The sequence below is a fragment of the Ranitomeya imitator genome, chromosome 4, assembly GCF_032444005.1.
Source record: "Ranitomeya imitator isolate aRanImi1 chromosome 4, aRanImi1.pri, whole genome shotgun sequence".
NCBI lineage: Eukaryota > Metazoa > Chordata > Amphibia > Anura > Dendrobatidae > Ranitomeya > Ranitomeya imitator.
This window is the reverse complement of record NC_091285.1, coordinates 172,889,024-172,911,191: the sequence shown is the minus strand read 5'-3', so window position 1 is coordinate 172,911,191 and position 22,168 is coordinate 172,889,024. Positions and strand designations below refer to the sequence as shown.

General features: G+C 46.3%; 1 protein-coding gene across 2 annotated transcripts; it reads left to right on the top strand.

Annotated features, from left to right (window-relative positions):
* The first annotated feature begins 4,806 nt into the window (after positions 1-4,806).
* On the top strand, positions 4,807-13,471 carry RPL26L1 (ribosomal protein L26 like 1). Of its 2 annotated transcripts, none has more exons than XM_069764099.1 (4): positions 4,807-4,826; positions 5,299-5,471; positions 8,701-8,841; positions 13,306-13,471. In XM_069764099.1, exons 2-4 carry the CDS (start codon positions 5,304-5,306, stop codon positions 13,432-13,434), a joined length of 438 nt encoding a protein of 145 aa, XP_069620200.1. In that variant the 5' UTR covers positions 4,807-4,826; positions 5,299-5,303; the 3' UTR covers positions 13,435-13,471. The 2 variants fall into 2 exon arrangements, with proteins under 2 accessions (XP_069620200.1, XP_069620201.1); XM_069764100.1 differs by having other exon boundaries at positions 4,815-4,907.
* The last annotated feature ends 8,697 nt before the right edge of the window (positions 13,472-22,168 follow it).

Sequence of the window (22,168 nt, the reverse complement as noted above, 5' to 3'; positions counted from 1 at the left end):
TTGTGTGTATTAATCCTTTAATTTAACACCTACAGCTCCAAAATTTTTCACACACACACACTACTAACACTACTAGTGAGGGACATATAAAAATCTAACGGATATGCAATGGTTCACTGTATGTAAACCATGTCTCACATCCTGTCGGCTTCTGTAATAATTATGCAGAACCCGACAATTGAATTACCAGCTTTTCTGCTATCTATGAAATATTAAGAGATTTTATATATATATATATATATATATATATATATATATACTAGATTGTGGCCCGATTCTAGCCGGTTCGGTGAGAAGACGATGGCTCCGGCCGGGCGACGCTCACCTCACTGTAAATTCACGTAAGGGAATTCCACAAGTTCATGGAGCTCTGAACGTTCACACAGGATGATGACTAGCTGCCGAAGGCAATCCAGCTGTCTGCAAAAATGGGGGACGGGGGATGAGGAAACAACCAGCCCCTAATATTCCAGCACTCCCACAGCATGTAACTGGGCACCTACTCTGGCTAAGTGAGGGTTAAAGGGAACCTGTCACGTCGTTTTGGCCCTGGAAGGCTTCTTTCACACTTCCGTCTTCCAAATCTGCACAGGATCCGTCAAGAAGTTGAAATGACGGATCCTGTGCAGATTGTGGAAAACGTGTGCACTGGGCCTGTTTTCCTGACAGACCCGTCGAGGCTATGTGCACCTGTTGTGTATGCGTCTTCGCAGCAGTTTTCTGCTGCAAAAACGAATACACAACACAACCCAGGTGAAAAAGGGAAAAAAAAAAAAAAAATCGCAATATTCTTACCTTCCGGCATCCCGCACAGCGTTACCGATGCTCCCGGCAGCTAGCGTTCCCAGTTATGCATTGCGGCAATAACCCAAAAGACCTAGCGGTCTTGCAAGATCGCGAGGTCATCGTATCATTTTGCAATGCATTACTAGAAACGGAAGATGCCGGCGGCATCGGGAGCATCGGTAACGCTGCGCGGGATACCGGAAGGTAAGAATATTGCGATTTTTAAAAAAATTTTTTTTAATATTTGTAACATGATATCTTTTTACTATTGATACTGCATAGGCAACATCAATAGTAAAAAGAGAGAGAGCGAGAGACAATTTCCCTCACGGGAAATTCTTCCACGCATGATCAGTTTCAAAAGACGGGATCCGTCGCTGGATTCCTGCTTTTGACGGTCAGCGACGGATCCTGCGTCCATAGGCTTCCATTATAGCCAACGATGGACAGCGCAGAACCCGTCGCTGAGCGATTTTACGACGTGCAGAAATAACGTTCCTCTGAACGTTTTCTCAACCCAACGGACAGCAATTTTCCGACAGATCCAGTGCACGATGAAATGGAAGGCCATCCGTCACAATCCGTCGCTAATACAAGTCTATGAGGAAAACAGGATCCAGCAGAAAAATTTGCTGGATCCTGTTTTTTCAAAAATCGACGGATTGTGACGGGAGCTCAAAGATGGAAGTGTGAAAGAGGCCTAAGCTGCGGCCACTGCCTTTCACGGCTAATCTACAGTATTCTGTAATGCTGTAGATAAGCCTCCGATCTACCCTGAAATAGAAGAAAAACAAGATGATACTCACCCGCGAGGGAGGGGCTGTCCCGTTCGATGGGCATCGCGGTCCGGAGCCTCCCATCTTCATACGATGACTTCCTCTTCCTTGCTTCGTGTCGTGTCTCCTGCGCAGCTGTACTGGTCTGCCCTGTTGAGGGCAGAGCAAAGTACTGCAGTCTCTGGGACTCTCTGACCTTTCCAGGCACCTGTGCACTGCTGTAATTTACTCTGCCCTCAACAGGGCAGATAAGTACGCCTGCGCAGGAGCCGCGACACAAAGCAAGGAGGAGGACGTCATCGCATGAAGATGGGAGGCGCAGGACCTGGACCTGAGACGCCCATCGGAACCGACCGCCCCAGCGTGAGTATAATAAAACTTGTTTTTCTTCTATTTCAGATTGGACCGGGGGCTTATCTATAGCATTATAGAATACTGTATATAAGCCCTGAAAAGTGGTGGCCGCAGCTTACAGGGGCAAACCGACGTGACAGGTTCACTTTAACAAGTGGGGTCACTGTGAGATTACTGCCCATTGCTATTTCCTGCGGTGCCTTTAATACATTCCCAACCATTGAGGTGCATGTAAGTTACAGGCCAGGAGCCGGTGTACGGAGCGGCTCATGATCATGGCCTGTCACTAAAAAGATATGCTTCCATCCTCCATTTGGCCATGTATGGAGCATACGCTGGGGTCTAAGGCTCAGGCACAACGTACACACCTCCGCCCCACACCAAGAGCTGTCGGCCTTGCACCCCACAGCACGAGCTGTCGACCCTGCACCCCAGAGCACGAGCTGTCGGCCCTGCACCCCAGAGCACGAGCTGTCAGCCCTGCACCTCACACCACGAGCTGTCGGCCCTGCACCCCAGAGCACGAGCTGTCGGCCCTGCACCCCAGAGCACGAGCTGTCGGCCCTGCACCCCAGAGCACGAGCTGTCGGCCCTGCACCCCACAGCACGAGCTGTCGGCCCTGCACCCCACAGCATGAGCTGTCGGCCCTGCACCCCACACCACGAGCTGTTGGCCCTGCACCCCACATCACGAGCTGTTGGCCCTGCACCTCACACCACGAGCTGTCGGCCCTGCACCCCACATCACGAGCTGTCGGCCCTGCACCTCACACCACGAGCTGTCGGCCCTGCACCCCACAGCACGAGCTGTCGGCCCTGCACCCCACATCACGAGCTGTCGGCCCTGCACCCCACACCACGAGCTGTCAGCCCTGCACCCCACACCACGAGCTGTCAGCACTGTACCCCACTCCACGAGTAATCAGACCTCCATCTCACCTGCTGTGATCGGGAATATGCGCAACAGCGTTGTACGACTGGCGGTTGTGTCCGAAATCCAGGTGATGCTTGAAGATACAAGTCCTCAAAGTTGCCTACAATCAGGAGACATCTGGTCACTCACCAAAAAATATCATAGATACATAGAGAAGGACACCACTGCTTGTACATGGCATTACCTGACTTTTCAGGTCATCCACAGTCTCCGAAATACCCAATGTTGCTAACTGAATCAGCAGCTCTGGCAAAACCACACGTTCCAGGAGATGCAACACCTGGGAATAAAGGCAACAGCTTACTACAGGCAGAATACGGATCCGCTGGGAATAAAGGCAAAAGGTAACTACAGGCAGAATACGGATCCGCTGGGAATAAAGGCAACAGATTACTACAGGCAGAATACGGATCCGCTGGGAATAAAGGCAAAAGGTAACTACAGGCAGAATACGGATCCGCTGGGAATAAAGGCAACAGATTACTACAGGCAGAATACGGATCCGCTGGGAATAAAGGCAAAAGGTAACTACAGGCAGAATACGGATCCGCTGGGAATAAAGGCAACAGATTACTACAGGCAGAATACGGATCCGCTGGGAATAAAGGCAAAAGGTAACTACAGGCAGAATACGGATCCGCTGGGAATAAACGCAACAGATTACTACAGGCAGAATACGGATCCGCGATCCTGAATGCGCGCTTCCTTACATTCGAAATGCGCGCCAAAGGGCACAACTGCGCTCTTGAATGCGCGCCGGCAGAAATGCGGGAATTGCGCGTCGGCAGTGTTGGCACCCCCTAAAGGGTCAATACCGGTAGCAGTGTTTGCAGTCTGACCCCCCCCACCCCAAAAGAGTTAATACCGGTAGCAGTGTTCGCAGTCTTGACCCCCCACACGCCCTGCCCCCCTCTCTGAGCCCCCCTGCGCCCTCTCCCCCCCCAAAGGGTTAATACTGGTAGCAGTGTTGGCACCCCCCTAAAGAGTTAATACTGGTAGCAGTGTCCGCTGTTTCCTACAGTGCCTATTGAAGATAGCACGCAGGTATCTGCTCCAGACCATGTGACGGTGACCCCCAGTACATCATCTACTGGTACTGCTGCTGCAGCGTCTACAGCCACCCCTCAGGCATCAGTTAGTAGCGTCTCCGACGCCACCCAGGTGCGGTGAAACGACGCATGCGTCGTGCGTTTTTACAAAAGCGCACGACAACGCAACGCATGCGTCCCCAATGATAAAGATAGGGGCGCATGACGCATGCGTCGTTGTGCGTCGACGACGCTGCATCGCATGACGCTAATGTGAACGTAGCCTTAGACCAAAAACTAGTACCTAGAAAACATCAGTCCCTTCAGAGAGAATTTTCTCCAAAACAGGGCAGATAATCACAGAGAGAAGAAACCGGATCAGCCCGTCCAAACTGAGGCACTTAGTGTTTCTTAATGCCAATTTGTCCTAATGACCTTCTAAAAATGTTTCACTGTTAAGTTATACTGCTGTTTTGCATATTTTTTGCATTTGATTGATGTTCTTATAATGAAAAATAATATAAACACTGTTAATCTGTTAACTAGAAGGTTTTGTGTCATTATTTTGGTGAGATTACTGAAGAGCCGATTCAAGAGCCGAAAGAGCCGGCTCTTCTTGCTGAGCCGAGCCGAAAGAGCCGATTCCCCAAAAAAACCCCGAAGTCCCATCACTAGCTGTTTTGGCATGCCGCCAAAACGAGAAGGCGGGAGAAGGGGGTTGGGGCGTGTTTCGCTGGGAGAGCACCCGCCCACCAGCTATTACAGCCTCGGGCGGCGCGCAGCTACTGCGCATGCGCCTGGTGCGCGCGCCCGTGCAGCGCGGCGCGCAGTAGCCCTAGCTACTGCGCATGCGCCAGGTGCGCGCAGCTACAGCTCTGCGCTTCTCCCTGGGGCCACCAGGGGTCACCATATTCCGGCCTCCTTTCCGCAGATGTTCCCATGTCTCGCGTGAGTTCTATAGTTGACTAATGTGAGCGGAAGTTGTTGCTCTTTCTCTTTTCCGGCGGCCATAGTGGTCCGTGCAGCAGGGTAAGGAGCTCTGGAGGCGAAGTGAAGTGTAATCCGCCGCAATCCTCGCCCGCAGCGCGCGCTTTGCTCCTCGTCATGGTCTCAGAGTGTGGCCGCGGCGGCTCCGGTGTTCGGGTGGAAACTATGTAGTGGCGAGGGGACTGTAGGGGAGCTGTGGGTGAATGGAGCGGGCCGCCGGTGTGTGACATACACGGCTAGCGGCCTGTGATGGTTGTGTAACCCGTGTTGTGTGTGAGGAGGAAGACGGGCTCTGGGAATGCAGGGAGCGCCGCCGCTGTGAGCACGCATGCTCGGAGTGTGTGCCGGCCCGGTGTGGTGGCCGCGGGCCGGTGCTGAGCCTGTATCACTATGGTGGTCTCCGCTGATGTCTTCATGTCCCTTATTTCCTCAGTCACCATGAAGTTCAACCCGTTCGTCACCTCAGACCGCAGCAAGAACCGTAAGAGGCACTTCAATGCCCCCTCTCATGTGCGCAGGAAGATCATGTCCTCCCCCCTGTCCAAGGAGCTGAGGCAGAAGTACAGCGTCCGCTCCATGCCCATCCGCAAGGACGATGAGGTCCAGGTAAGCGCCACCCTGGTGTGGGAATGGCTGTTCTAGGGGGGTACAATGATGGCGTATCGCTGGGATGTACGCACTGCCGGAGATACCGGGAAAGAGGAGAATCTAGTGCTCCTGCCCCTTCATAGCAAAGACTTCGTTCTCAGGAATGGTGGGGTCTTGTACATAAGACCATTGATGCAGTCTCATTATTGGTGGGGGCCTGTAGGTGAGGCCATTTATACAATTACAGGAATGATGGGGGGCCTGGAGGTGAGGCTATTGATAGTCACAGGAATGATGGGGGGGCCTGGAGGTGAGGCCATTGATAGTCACAGGAATGATGGGGGGGGCCTGGAGGTGAGGCCATTGATAGTCACAGGAATGATGGGGGGGGCCTGGAGGTGAGGCCATTGATAGTCACAGGAATGGTGGGGGGCCTGTAGGTGAGGCCATTGATAGTCACAGGAATGATAGGGGGCCTGTAGGTGAAGCCATTGATAGTCACAGGAATGATGGGGGGGGGCCTGGAGGTGAGGCCATTGATAGATGGTGGGGGGCCTGTAGGTGAGGCCATTGATAGTCACAGGAATGATAGGGGGGCCTGTAGGTGAAGCCATTGATAGATGGTGGGGGGCCTGTAGGTGAGGCCATTGATAGTCACAGGAATGATGGGCGGCCTGTAGTGGGGCCATTGGTGCAGTCTCATTATTGGTGGGGGGCCTGTAGTGGGGCCATTGATACAATCACAGGAATGATGGGCGGGGGGGAGCCTGTAGGTGAAGCCATTGATAGAATCACAGGAATGATGGGGGGCCTGTGGTGGGGCCATTGATGCAGTCTCATTTTTGGTGGGGGGCCTGTAGGTGAGGCCATTGATACAATCACAGGAATAGTGGGGGGCCTGTAGGTGAGACCATTGAAGCCATCACCGGAATGGTGGGGGGCCTGTAGTGAGGCCATTGGTGCAGTCTCATTATTGGTGGGGGGCCTGTAGTGGGGCGCCTCTAGTGGGGCCATTGATACAATCACAGGAATGTTGGGGGGCCTGTAGTGAGGCCATTGGTGCAGTCTCATTATTGTTGGGGGGCCTGTAGGTGAGACCATTGAAGCCATCACAGGAATGGTCTACCCTGCACATCAGCCAATAACTAAGCTCAGTGACTCGTGCTGCCTGTATCAGACAGTACTGAACTCTGAGAAGGACATCACTGGCCTTTTTATACACTTTTACGCTATGGGGCAAATTGCTGAACAGTGTCAACCCTTTAATCACTGTATAATGAAGCGTCGTGCTCCTTTCTCCTTCTTTGCTTGTTTGCTGTCTGCCACCCTTGTACGGTCTTTAATAACACTCATGTGCCCCTTCATAAATGACAGCTACCCTGCATAACTAAGAGCATGCCTTTTCTAATTGTCCTCTATATGCAGATCTGTGCTGAGCGGTCTCATGGGCGACTCTTTATTATGCTTGGAACGATCTGTTCCCGTAATCACCTTCTCCCGCTTTGATTGAGGTGGCTGAGGTCATCTGATAGTCTAAAGGTACTGTCACATTAAGCGACGCTGCAGCGATCCAGACAACGATCCCGATCGCTGCAGCGTCGCTGGAGAGCTGTCACACAGACAGCTCTCCAGCGACCAACGATGACGGTCCCCTGGTAACCAGGGTAAACATCGGGTTACTAAGCGCAGGGTCGCGCTTAGTAACCCGATGTTTACCCTGGTTACCAGCGTAAACGTAAAAAAAAAAAAACTACATACTTACCTTCCGCTGTCTGTCCCCCGGCGCTCTGCTTCTCTGCACTGACTGTGAGCGCCAGCCGGAAAGCACAGTGGTGATGTCACCACTGTGCTCTGCTTTCCGGCTGGCCGACGCTCACAGTGCAGAGAAGCAGAGCGCCGGAGGACAGACAGCGGAAGGTAAGTATGTAGTTTTTTTTGTTTGTTTTTTTACGTTTACACTGGTAACCAGGGTAAACATCGGGTTACTAAGCGCGGCCCTGCGCTTAGTAACCCGATGTTTACCCTGGTTACCAGTGAAGACATCGCTGAATCGGCGTCACACACGCCGATTCAGTGATGTCTGCAGGAGGTCCAGCGACGAAATAAAGCTCTGGACTTTCTGCTCCGACCTGCGACATCACAGCAGGGGCCTGATCGCTGCTGCGTGTCAAACACAACGATATCGCTAGCCAGGACGCTGCAACGTCACGGATCGCTAGCGATATCGTTGTGTGAAGGTACCTTAACTCGCACCTGCACAGTGGGGAATAAATCCTGCACAGGTATAATGGACTGTGTGGATGATGTCAGCCACGTCAAACAATCTGAAGAGACAGCTGGTTGTGTGGACTGGAGGCACCGATTAGCATATGGAGAGGAACCATTAAAAAAGGGTGTTTTAGAAATCCTGGCCTGCTGAGATATAAATGAATTAAAGACAGCACAAGGGTGGCGGATTCTGTTAGTTTTCCTTATATTGAGTAGGTGATTTGTCCTGATTGACCTAAACTTACAGATGTATCCTCATCCTTCTCACAGCTGGCAGATTACTGCTAGAGCTGCTGCCTCCCAGTAGCTGCACAACCAGGACCATAAGGCCGTGTGCCCACGATCTGCAACAAACAGAGCTTTGAACGTATGTTCACTGTGTCCAAAGCGCTTCTATTGAATGCAGGTGAATCCGCATGTGCTCACTGAACCGTTCAGATTTACCACAACCAATACTTTTTCTTCCCCAAGAGAAATCAATAATGCAGAGGTCTGGAAAGACGTGCAGCATGTCAGTCTCCGCGGGCGGCTGTGGACATGGGATTTCTAAAAATCCCACCCACTATGCTGTTTTTAAGTGGTCGTCCAGGCTGGGAAACCTTCCCAGCTATTATTGAAGTATGGTAAAACGTGTCCTACACGAGTGCCCCCAGCTAGTCTGTGATACTGCAGGGTTATATGCTCTGCATATTACCTGAGCTCTCGATCGGTCTTTAAACTATGTTTTTTTTTTAGTCATGTGTACACTATGATCTAAACCAGTAAACGTGGTCCCTGTTCCCTCTCCTGAGACGTTCCCATCTATATCCGTGTATGATGGGCTTATTGTGGGGAGGTAGATGAAATCATCTGATTTGGAGCGGTGACTGTCCTGTGATTTTACACCTCATGAACAGATGAAACAAGCAGCCATGTTTCTTTCGTCCTGTGCTTGTTTAATGCATGTGAACTTCTCGCTAATGCTTTTACATTTTTGTAGGTGGTCCGTGGACACTACAAAGGCCAGCAAATTGGTAAAGTTGTCCAGGTGTACAGAAAGAAATATGTGATCTACATTGAACGTGTGCAACGTGAGAAGGCCAACGGCACCACTGTTCATGTTGGTATTCACCCCAGCAAGGTGCGTATTGGTCAGGTTTACAGAAAGTGTGTTGTGACTGTGAAAACCTAAAGGTTTGGTAATACTGAGAATGTGCTAGAAAGCAACACAGCCAGGTAATTGCTGGAAAACTATGCATAGTGCTTTTATTGTGACTTTTTTTTAATTTACCGTATGTTTTTTTTTTTTAATTATTATTATGAAGCCGATGGTTGCTCTGGTAAGGCCGAGGGAGTGCAGTGGTGAAGCAGGATAAAAACTGTGCAGTTGACTGCATGCACAACCACGCTGCATGACACAATTTTAATAAGGCAATTTTAAGGTGAAACACTCCTGGTAGTGACCGGTGTGACCAACATTCAGATAACCTACACTGCCTAAGCAGGTTGGTTTGTGCGAAAACTGTGCAGTCAGCTGATCACACTGTGCACTTCTTGATCACATTGACTGTTATGATTGTGAGCAATGCAATCTGCGCTGTCTGGCCCTACCCTACAGAAATACATTGGGCATCCTGCAGGACCCGAGGGGGCTGTTGCATGTGAAATGGTGGATTTAAAGCAAAGCATTGCCAATCTGTTTATTATGAGCAGTCACCAGAAGCCCTTGCCCACCACCCATGGAGACCTGGTCTTCATGTGGATGGTGTCCACCATTATACTGTGGCTCTTTGGCATGGTGCAACTGTTTCCTTGGGGTTCTTACCCAACAAGGACAGAATCTGCAAGCAGTTGTATGTTTCCCTGTGTTTGGATGAGTTGTCTCCAGTTTCCTCCCACACTCCATGGATATACTGATGGGGAGCTTTGTTTGGGGACAGTGATCATGTCTATAAAGTGCTGTGGAATATCATGGCACTGTATTGGTACAATTATTATTTATTATAATAGCGCCATTTATTCCATGGCGCTTTACATGTGAGGAGGGGTATACATAATAAAAACATGTACAATAATCTTGAACAATACAAGTCACAATTGGCACAGGAGGAGATAGGACCCTGCCCGCGAGGGCTCACAATCTACAAAGGATTGGTGAGGATACAGTAGGTGAGGGTAGAGCTGGTCGTGCAGCCGTTTGATACAATAAATGATGTCCCATTGTTACCAGCCTGCACAGTCTCCTTCCTGCCACAACTCTTGCTGTAAGAAGGCCAGTAGAATGAGTGCATTGATTTTGACCCACTTTGAAAATGTAGTCTACCGAGAATTGCCAGCTAATGTAAATTTAGATAGATTAAATGCAGAATCTCATCACTATTGACCAATTAATATCCGCATACAGGTTATAGACTGAAAAGAATGATACCTGTATGCCTCATAGATGATGCCTTGTTGTGGAAAAGTCCTCTTTAATTGCTTTATGGAAATGAGTTCTTCTAGACTCTGGGCATACGCTGTAGAGATAGCGTTGCCTCCTCGCTTCATTATCCTATCTTTACTTTGGCCACATCAGCACTGTGTCCCTGAGACAGAAGTGCCATCGCTCCTCTGCACTGTTCTACCCTTGTTTATTTTTTACATTGATACTGTAGTAATAAATTCTGCTGTTTCCTGTTAAATGAGAATCTCCAAATTAACCCCTTCATGACCTTGTGATTTTCTGTTTTTCCGTGTTCGTTTTTCGCTCCCCTCCTTCCCAGAGCCATAACTTTTTTTTTTTTTTTGCGGGACGAGTTGTACTTTTGAACGACATCATTGGTTTTACCATGTTGTGCACTAGAAAATGGGAAACATTCCAAGTGCGGTGAAATTGCAAAAAAAAAAGTGCAATCCCACACTTGTTTTTTGCTTGGTTTTTTTGATAGGTTCACTAAATGCTAAAACTGACCTGCCATCATGATTCTCCAGGTCAGTACGAGTTCATAGACACCTAACATGACTGGGTTATTTTTTATCTAAGTGGTGAAAAAAAATTCCAAACTTTGCTAAAAAAAAAAAAAATTGTGCCATTTTCCGATACTCGTAGCGTCTCCATTTTTCGTGATCTGGGGTCGGGTGAGGGCTTATTTTTTGCGTGTCGAGATGACGTTTTTAATGATAGCATTTTGGTGCAGATACGTTCTTTTGATCGCCCGTTATTGCATTTTAATTCAATGTCGCGGCCACCAAAAAAACGTAATTCTGGCATTTTGAATTTTTTTCTCGCTACGCTGTCTAGCGATCAGGTTAATGCTTTTTTTTATTGATAGATCGGGCGATTCTGAACGCGGCAATACCGAATGTGTATGTTTGATTTTTTTATTTTTTTTTTTGTATTGATTTATTTTGAATGGGGCGAAAGGGGGGCGATTTAAACTTTTATATATATTTTTTTTTTTTTTTTACTTTTGCCATGCTTAAATATCCTCCATAGGAGGCTAGAAGCAGGCACAATGCGATCGCCTCTGCTACATAGCAGCGGAACCACCACACCACACCCTCCCCAGGTGACCCCATAGTGGAAACTTCACTTCTTAAGGAATTCATGTAGGGGTGTAGTGACTATTTTGAGACATAGGTTCCTCGCAGGATTTTATAACATTGAGACGTGGAGATCTGACATTGTAGTGGCACAAAGGTAATTTTTATATTTGCTGCAAACTTGTCAGGTACACAAGGGTTATTGGTGAATCTAGACCCCACAATTTATTGCACAATTTCTCCCGAACTTGCTGATGTCTAAGGAAGGCGCCTTATTTGGCTTTTGGAGCACAGATTTTGCTGGACTAGTTTGCAGGAGACACCCAAAGGTGCCAAAACAGCAGAAAAAAAGTGGTCCCACTGCGGAAATTGCGCCTCTCAATTAATTGATCTACGGCTGCAGTGACTATTTAGTAGCATCCACATCAGGCTTTTTTCTGGAGATTTGCAAATCTGCCAGTCTAGCACCCATATTTTGTGCCCCCATTTATGATAGCACCCCCATACATTGTGCTCAGCTTGTGCACCTGGCGATACGCACCCGTAAATTGTGCCTTCTGTCCATTACAATAATGCCAAACGTGGCTGCTTACTGTAGTTTAATATACCACACATAGACTGCTATACAGCCTGAAGGTCAGAAAATATCAATATAACGAATCTGTATTTTATCTTTGGTATCAAGTAGAAAGGTTATTCCTGATTTCGTTACTGTAATTTAGGCACAGTGGGGCTCAGGAGTGGGCCTTTGGATTTGGGAGTGCAGAATTCGCTGGACTTTATTTGAGGGGGTGGGCACCATGTCTCTTCCAGAGACTTTGTTGTACCAGTAAAGTGGGAACCCCCTATAATTCTTCTGGGGCTGGTATCGTGCAAGATAAACTGAAGGTTTTTACTGGTAACATTCTGGGGTCCATTACATTTTTCGATTGTTTTCAGTAGAAGGTTGAATTACATTCAGTTATACCACATTTAGCAACACGTTTGGAATGTTTTTTGTTTTTTTTTGGTGTTCGTCATACGGAATAAATAATATGCTTTTAGTGATTCATGTGCACGTCTTTGTGGTCTGCTTTTCTTCCATATTTTATTTTACTTAGTGAATGAGTGACACTGCCTGCTTATAGCTGAATCTCGCAGGCCACTGTACCCTGGGGTCATCACATGACTTCAGGGTACCATTAGCACCCTCAATTCTCATTGCGGGGGTCTGATGGCTGTCGTGTTTGACATCAGTATTTAACAGGTTAATCGGCTTCAAAAGCAGCTGAAACTGCAGGGTGTCGGCTGTCATGTAAAGCATAGAATTACGGTCACCAGGTAGCGCTATTCTTTTCCTCAGCATTGTTAAAATGTGGCGCTGAGGAATAAGGCCCCTTAATGACCACCGTTGAAAGGCATATTGGCATTCTTTAAAGATGTTCTTTCTTTTTTTCTTTTTTCTTTTTGTATGGCGCTAACATATTCCGCAGCGCTTTACAGGTTGCACACATTATCATCGCTGTCCCTGTTGGGGCTCACAATCTAAATTCCCTATCAGTATGTCTTTGGAATGTGGGAGGAAACCGGAGAACCCGGAGGAAACCCACACAAACACGGAGAGAACATACAAACTCTTTGCAGATGTTGTCCTTGGTGGGGTTTGAACCCAGGACCCCAGCGCTGCAAGGCTGCTGTGCTATCCACTGCTCCACCGTGCTGCCCAGGTTAAGACTCACTTGTTTCCATTCCTCATCGATTTTTGCTGTTATGCAGTGTAGGGGAGAAAATACTGTTTTGCTTTGTTTTCTTTTGTTTCGGGTTAGGTGATATAAAGCACTAGTAAACCAGCAGTGGTTATGTAGACATATATTTGGCTTCAAAGATGTAATTCTGACGTGCTCCACTATTGAGTAACCTCTTTACAATCCATTTAGTATTACCAGCATAGCTCACCATGATGAGGAAGCCCAAATGATAATTGCTAATATCTTATGATTACTAAACTTTGGCTGCTGCTCTTTCCGCTAGCTACAAACGTCTTACAGTCATCTGTTTGACTATGACAATTTTCACTAAATACATTTTTCTACTCTTCTCTCAGGTGGTGATCACCAGACTAAAGCTCGACAAAGATCGCAAGAAGATCTTGGAACGCAAGGCCAAGTCTCGCCAGGTTGGCAAAGAGAAGGGCAAATACAAGGAAGAAAGCATTGAGAAAATGCAGGAGTAACTTCATCAATAAAAAACAAACTGTTCAGTTTCTAAAACGTGTGGCTCTTTTATTTGGACCTTGTTAATTTTGACTGGAGGTTCAGAATCTTCATCTTTTGGGTTGTCATGTATATTCCAGAAGTTATTTTCGCTTTGTTCAAAGTAACTGATCCCCTTTATCATATTTTACAGCAAAAAATAGATGAAAGCAAAAGGGTTGAATCAAAAAAAATAGGAATATCTACACATAAAGCAAAAAACTAAATAAACTAAGTAGATACCAAAACCTATTTAACAAAAATAGGACTAAATAACGGTTCAGTATAAAACCTCATGAAAATCCGATAGAAAAAAGTGTACACAAGAACCAAAGATATAAAAAATAAAAATTTTATTGAAAAAGACAAAAACAGAAAATGCAAAAAAATACCAACATGTAGGCATTAAAAAGTGGGAAACCAAAGTTTGGCATAGGGACCCACCATGTTATCAACAAGATGTACTATACAAGGACCAAACAAACCAATGTATTGCACATGATTACTCTCTAAGTCTAATGAGAACATCTCTAAACATGAAACAATCATTGGAAGGGTTCCAATATAATGTGCAAATAATTACCTCTGTATCAAATCCCGGCGGGTTCTCGGCCATAGAGAGGGTTTGTTATGTTGTATTGTTTAGTATTCATTTGTTATGTTATCCGTGATTGGTTGTTGGAAACGATATAACCTTGCTCTTACTGGTATGATGCCACCCCCAGAAGAAGGCTGTTTGCCGAAACGTGCGTAGGGGCAGGCGTTGGCACCCACCAGAGGTAATTATTTGCACATTATATTGGAACCCTTCCTATGAGTGTTTCATGTTTAGAGACGTTCTCATTAGACTTAGAGAGTAATCATGTGCAATACATTGGTTTGTTTGGTCCTTGTATAGTACCTCTTGTTGATAACATGGTGGGTCCCTATGCCAAACTTTGGTTTCCCACTTTTTAATGCCTACATGTTGGTATTTTTTATATTTTCTGTTTTTGTCTTTTTAAATAAAATTTGTATTTTTTTATATCTTTGGTTCTTGTGTACATTTTTTTTCTATCGGATTTTCATTAGCAAAAAATAGATGTTCTATCCTAATGGGTAAATCAATCAGGTTGCTTCTGACCTCGGGTGTCTGACCCTGCGCAGTATTAGTTCGAGCGCAGAATGGACATTGCAAAATTGTAGAAGGTAAATGGGTCGGGGATGGAAGAGGTTTAGTTATCATCCTTCAGTCTTTAGGCATGATTTGCTGGAGCCCACTAGGGTCTTGTACCAGCTGAAACCTGATTGGGATATCAGTTGGTAACATAACTGTGCCCTTGTTCTTTTTCAGGCTCACAAAGGTGCATGTTGGAGATGGTATGCTTAGTGTTTAAAGGGAAAATCTCTGGAGTCTCCTACTCTGGCAGTTCTATACATTTAAGTATTACATGGTTGGCCATTCAGTTGAATGGCTGGGATTTAAATAGTTTGTCCAATCTGGGACGCTTCTGCTGTATAAGGATGTAAGGGTGTCTATTGAGGGGTTTATTTATTTTTCTGTGTGCACCCCAATTGGCGGAGAACTCGCTGAATTGTACTTGCTTTATGACAGACAGGATATGTCCTAAATTTCTTGATGGATGCGGCATCTGGGTCTGCTGTGAGCTTTCTTATGACTGTGTATGTCTCTGTAAGACTCAGAAGCAGAAAATGGTGCAAATTTCTGAATAAATCTCTACTGCTCATATTGCTATAATATAGGACATACAGGATCTTTCAGGTCTGTATTGAGACAGAGGGTTAATTTGGGCATGTATGCGGAAGTGTGGTAAATTCTGAGTTTCATCATCCAGGCAGTTCTGGTGATTGTGACTCACTTCATAGACCATAGTCTTGTAATTACTGGAGAAGTCCACGTGCGGTCACATGAAATAACTGAGGAGGTGGAATCAGTGAATGAATGCATTGATAAAAAGGAACAGCGTAATAATGGGTATTATGGCCCCACTCACTTCTGCATCAATAAATGGAGTCACTGATGTCTTGCCTACCACTGGGTCACGTGCACCATTAGCAGGTATCAGATGTGACCTACCTCCCATACAAGGGAGAAGAACTCCTTTCTTGGAGTTTTACCTGTCATATTAGAATGGGCCCCATGCACTATTGCAGTTGGACATGCAGGAGACTACCAGTGCTTCTCACCTCTCTGTTCATGGTTAAGAAATGTGCTGAGGGTTTGAGTAAGCTGGAGCACTTTTCTGGCTCTGGTCAATAGCTTAACCCCTTTACCCCCAAGGGTGGTTTGCACGTTAATGACCGGGCCAATTTTTACAATTCTGACCACTGTCCCTTTATGAGGTTATAACTCTGGAACGCTTCAATTGATCCTGGTGATTCTGACATTGTTTTCTCGTGACATATTGTACTTCATGACAATGGTAAAAATTATTTGATAGTACCTGCGTTTATTTGTGAAAAAAACGGAAATTTGGCGAAAATTATGAAAATTTCGCAATTTTCCAACTTTGAATTTTTATGCAATGAAATCACAGAGATATGTCACACAAAATACTTAATAAGTAACATTTCCCACATGTCTACTTTACATCAGCACAATTTTGGAACCAAAATTTTTTTTTGTTAGGGAGTTATAAGGGTTAAAAGTTGACCAGCAATTTCTCATTTCTACAACACCATTTTATTTTAGGGACCACATCTCATTTGAAGTCATTTTGAGGGGTCTATATGATAGAAAATACCCAAGTGTGACACCATTCTAAAAACTACACCCCTCAAGGTGCTCAAAACCATATTCAAGAAGTTTATTAACCCTTCTGGTGCTTCACAGGAATTTTTTGAATGTTTAAATAAAAATGAACATTTAACTTTTTTTCACAAAAAAATTTAATTCAGCTCCAATTTGTTTTATTTTACCAAGGGTAACAGGAGAAAATGGACCCCAAACATTGTTGTACAATTTGTCCTGAGTATGCCAATACCCCACATGTGGGGGTAAACCACTGTTTGGGCGCATGGCAGAGCTCGGATGCGAAGGAGTGCCATTTGACTTTTCAATGCAAAATTGACTGGAATTGAGATGGGACGCCATGTTTCGTTTGGAGAGCCCCTGATGTGGCTAAACATTGAAACCCCCCACAAGTGACACCATTTTGGAAAGTAGACCCCCTAAGGAACTTATCTAGAGGTGTGGTGAGCACTTTGACCCAACAAGTGCTTCACAGAAGTTTATAATGTAGAACCGTAAAAATAAAAAATCATATTTTTTCACAAAAATTATCTTTTCGCCCCCAATTTTTTATTTTCCCAAGGGTAAGAGAAGAAATTGGACCCCAAAAGTTGTTGTACAATTTGTCCTGAGTACGCTGATAGCCCATATGTGGGGGTAAACCACTGTTTGGGCGGATGGGAGAGCTCGGAAGGGAAGGAGCGCCGTTTGACTTTTCAATGCAAAATTGACAGGAATTGAGATGGGACGTCATGTTGCGTTTGAAGAGCCACTGATGTGCCTAAACATTGAAACCCCCCACAAGTGACACCATTTTGGAAAGTAGACCCCCTAAGGAACTTATCTAGAGGTGTGGTGAGCACTTTGACCCACCAAGTGCTTCACAGAAGTTTATAATGCAGAGCCGTAAAAATAAAACAAAATTTTTTTCCCACAAAAATTATTTTTTTAGCCCCCAGTTTTGTATTTTCCTGAGGGTAACAGGAGAAATTGGACCCCAAAATTTGTTGCCCAATTTGTCCTGAGTGCGATGATACACCATATGTGGGGGGAACCACTGTTTGGGCACATGGGAGGGCTCAGAAGGGAAGGAGTGCCATTTGAATGCAGACTTAGATGGAATGGTCTGCAGGTGTCACATTGCGTTTGCAGAGCCCCTAATGTACCTAAACAGTAGAAACCCCCCACAAGTGACACCATTTTGGAAAGTAGACCCCCTTAGGAACTTAGCTAGATGTGTGCTGAGCGCTTTGACCCACCAAGGGCTTCACAGAAGTTTATAATGGAGAGCCGTAAAAATAAAACAAATTTTTTTCCACAAAAATTATTTTTTAGCCCCCAGTTTTGTATTTTCCCGAGGGTAACAGGAGAAATTCGACCCCACAATTTGTTGTCCAATTTGTCCTGAGTGCGCTGATACCCCATATGTGGGGGGGAACCACTGTTTGGGCGCATGGGAGGGCTCGGAAGGGAAGGAGCTCCATTTGGAATGAGGACTTAGATGGAATGGTCTGCAGGTGTCACATTGCATTTGCAGAGCCCCTAATGTACCTAAACAGTAGAAACCTCCCACAAGTGACACCATTTTGGAAACTAGACCCCCTAAGGAACTCATCTAGATGTGTTGTGATAGCTTTGAACCCCCAAGTGTTTCACTACAGTTTGTAACGCAGAGCCGTGAAAATTAAAAAAAAAAAATCTTTCCCCCCAAAATTATTTTTTAGCCCCCAGTTTTGTATTTTCCCGAGGGTAAGAGGAGAAATTCGACCCCAAAAGTTGTTGTCCAATTTGTCCTGAGTACGCTGATACCCCGTATGTTGGGGGAAACCAACGTTTGAGCGCATGGCAGAGCTCGGAAGGGAAGGAGCGCCATTTGGAATGCAGACTTAGATGGAATGGTCTGCAGACGTCACATTGCGTTTGCAGAACCCCTAATGTACCTAAACAGTAGAAACCCCCCACAAGTGACCCCATATTGGAAACTAGACCCCCCAGGGAACTAATCTAGATGTGTTGTGAGAACTTTGAACCCCCAAGTGTTTCACTACAGTTTATAACGCAGAGCCGTGAAAATAAAAAATCTTTTTTTTCCCACAAAAAATATGTTTTAGCCCCGAGTTTTGTATTTTCCCAAGGGTAGCAGGAGAAATTGGACCCCAAAAGTTGTTGTCCTATTTGTCCTGAGCACGCTGATACCCCATATGTTGGGGTAAACCCCTGTTTGGGCACACAGGAGAGCTCGGAAGGGAAGAAGCACTGTTTTACTTTTTCAACGCAGAATTGGCTGGAATTGAGATCGGACGCCATGTCGCGTTTGGAGAGCCCCTGATGTGCCTAAACAGTGGAAACCCCCCAATTATAACTGAAACCCTAATCCAAACACATCCCTAACCCTAATCCCAACAGTAACCCTAACCACACCTCTAACCCTGACACACCCCTAACCCTAATCCCAACCCTATTCCCAACCGTAAATGTAATCTAAACCCTAACTGTAACTTTAGCCCCAACCCAAACTGTAGCCCTAACCCTAGCCCTAACCCTAATCCTAACCCTAGCCCTAACCCTAGCCCTAACCCTAGCCCTAACCCTAGCCCTAACTCTAACCCTAGCCCTAATGGGAAAATGGAAATAAATACATTTTTTTAATTTTTCCCTAACTAAGGGGGTGATGAAGGGGGGTTTGATTTACTTTTATAGCGGGTTTTTTAGCGGATTTTTATGATTGGCAGCCGTCACACACTGAAAGACGCTTTTTATTGCAAAAAATATTTTTTGCGTTACCACATTTTGAGAGCTATAATTTTTCTATATTTTGGTCCACAGAGTCATGTGAGGTCTTGTTTTTTGCGGGACGAGTTGATGTTTTTATTGGTAACATTTTCGGGCATGTGACATTTTTTGATCGCTTTTTATTCCGATTTTTGTGAGGCAGAATGACCAAAAACCAGCTATTCATGAATTTCTTTTGGGGGAGGCGTTTATACCGTTCCGCGTTTGGTAAAATTGATGAAGCAGTTTTATTCTTCGGGTCAGTACGATTACAGCGACACCTCATTTATATCATTTTTTTATGTTTTGGCGCTTTTATACGATAAAAACTATTTTATAGAAAAAATAATTATTTTTGCATCGCTTTATTCTCAGGACTATAACTTTTTTATTTTTTTGCTGATGATGCTGTATGGCGGCTCGTTTTTTGCGGGACAAGATGACGTTTTCAGCGGTACCATGGTTAGTTATATCTGTCTTTTTGATCGCGTGTTATTCCACTTTTTGTTCGGCGGTATGATAATAAAGCGTTGTTTTTTGCCTCGTTTTTTTTTTTTTTTTCTTACGGTGTTTACTGAAGGGGTTAACTAGTGGGCCAGTTTTATAGGTCAGGCCGTTACGGACGCGGCGATACTAAATATGTGTACTTTTATTGGTTTTTTTTTTTTTATTTAGATAAAGAAATGTATTTATGGGAATAATATTTTTATTTTTTTTTTCATTATTTTGGAATATTTTTTTTTATTTTTTTTTACACATTTGAAATTTTTTTTTTTTAACTTTTTTACTTTGTCCCAGGGGGGGACATCACAGATCAGTGATCTGACAGTTTGCACAGCACTCTGTCAGATCACTGATCTGATATGCAGCGCTGCAGGCTTCACAGTGCCTGCTCTGAGCAGGCTCTGTGAAGCCACCTCCCTCCCTGCAGGACCCGGATCCGCGGCCATCTTGGATCCGGGGCTGGAGGGAGCAGGGAGGGAGGTGAGACCCTCGCAGCAACGCGATCACATCGCGTTGCTGCGGGGGGCTCAGGGAAGCCCGCAGGGAGCCCCCTCCCTGCGCGGTGCTTCCCTGTACCGCCGGCACATCGCGATCATCTTTGATCGCGGTGTGCCGGGGGTTAATGTGCCGGGGGCGGTCCGTGACCGCTCCTGGCACATAGTGCCGGATGTCAGCTGCGATAAACAGCTGACACCCGGCCGCGATCGGCGGCGCTCCCCCCGTGAGCGCTGCCGATCGCATATGACGTACTATTGCGTCCTTGGGAAGTAAAGCCCACCCCACATGGACGCAATAGTACGTCTAATGGCAGAAAGGGGTTAAGGGCATGTGATTTCATTCACATTCAGAAATCTATTTTTCTCTAATCTCCACGACAGCACTACAGAAGATTGCATCCCCATCCTAATTAGGGAAACAAAAAGATTTAAACAGCCCCACACCTTTCCTCCATCCTGTTTTTCCTGACCCTAGCGATGAAGATGTTTCCAGAGAGGACTGGGGCCAGCGAATATTCACTCTTATGCCACACTATAGCAAGGCTACATGGGGTCGATTGCTCGTGCTTTGCTCCCCTGCATGTGGAACGCCTGCCAGGGCTGTGGGGTGTACTCGGTACCGAGTCCGGTACTTAAAGGGATGTCACGGCGGCAGCGACCCGGTCCGTGGCCCTGGGCACCCATGTTAAAGGGAAAGTCTTTTTAGAGGGGTTTTTTAAATAAAGTTTGTGACGCCACCTGTGGTATTCGGTCAGAGGTGACCAACGCTGCTTAAAGGGGTCCTCTGGGGTGATGTTATGGCAGCCAGATGGTATAACTTCCCACAGGTGAAGTAGGTCCCCAGGGCTCCTGGTGAATAGATGGTGAGTGGTGCAGTAAAGAACGAAGGACGCAGTTGTGCATTCTTTTTACCTGGTTTACTGATGGTAGCAGGGAGCCACAGTCCAGGGCACCAGATCATAAGTACAGGCAGGGTCCTGCCGGCTTGGAAACGAGTTCAGCTTTACCAGGTGGAGTTAAAAGCCTTCCTTCTAGCGCTGTGGTGTAGTTCCTTTCTGCCTATGGCTTCTTAGCAAGGTCCTCTCGGTTATCTCTGTCCTTTAGTGAAGTGGGACACAAACCTGTATGACAGGTGACTCAAGCCTTTTTACAGGGTCTCTATCATGACCCGGGCTCTGTGTCACTGGGTGTTAGGGTGGACAGGTTACATGTAGTCTAGCTGTCCTACCGGTTTCTGCTGTGCCTCCTAGAGCATGACACAACCTCTGTATTCCGGTTACCGGTATCTGTGCTCTATCAGGGAGGTAGCCCTCTCGCAGCTGTTATCACTCTCCTGTGCTTCGCTCTCCGGCACGTTCACTAAAAGCTGTTCTTTTTATCGCTATCCAGGGGCTACAACACTTTAGGCTGTACGGCCCCTCACCCGTCCTGCCTCAGACTGCTCCAGTCTGCTGTCCGGCACCAACTGTGTAAATCTCCTTAACTGCCTAGCAACTAACTCCTCTTCCTGACCAGAGAGCAGCTCCCCTGTAGTCGGGTGTAGAGCTCCCCCTTCTGGCCTGGAGTCAGAACGGTGTTGTATGTGCTAATTACCTGTTAAGAGGAATCTTCCATCACTTCCAAGCGTGATCACTCTCCCCATGAGGAAAGCAATGCCACTGAGACAACCACGACCCTGTGGCGTCACACATGCGCTGTTGGAGTGGAACCACGCAATCTTCCTGCATCTCGGAGCAATGCTGGATGGGGAGATGCTAGGGTCATCCCTAGCCCATTGTTCATCTTGCCTGCTGTCTCCGGTGTGCTGAAGCATGCTCACGAAGTGATGTGAACCGGTGCGTGACATCAATTCGGTTGCCTTCCACTGTGGTGGGAAATTTAAAATTGGACTCCCAAAAAACTACATCCTGATGTCCAATCTTTCCAGGACCTTGCAAATGGAGAAGTATCATCCCATTGGATGGGAGCTTATTTAGTCTTGTTCTCTGGGAAATCTTATTGACCCTGACTGAAGACACCGTAAGGTAGGCCTAAGGTTCTGATAATGGAGAGTGTCTTCCCTAAAAACTGCATCTGCAAAGCCCAGTGCAAACCCATGCAGTGAGTGTGACTGGTATGGGTAGGTCCTCTTTGGTGCAGGATCTGACCTCATTGCATCTACCCCCCTTTTTTATTTATAAAGAAAAGGCTCCTGCGCCAAAGTCTAAATAC

Excerpts from the sequence above, each read along its gene's own strand:
- RPL26L1 (XM_069764099.1), top strand. The coding sequence starts at position 5,304 with ATGAAGTTCAACCCGTTCGTCACCTCAGACCGCAGCAAGAACCGTAAG. Across the intron at positions 5,472-8,700 it reads GCAAGGACGATGAGGTCCAG|GTGGTCCGTGGACACTACAA; the intron begins GTAAGCGCCACC and ends ACATTTTTGTAG. Across the intron at positions 8,842-13,305 it reads TTGGTATTCACCCCAGCAAG|GTGGTGATCACCAGACTAAA; the intron begins GTGCGTATTGGT and ends CTCTTCTCTCAG.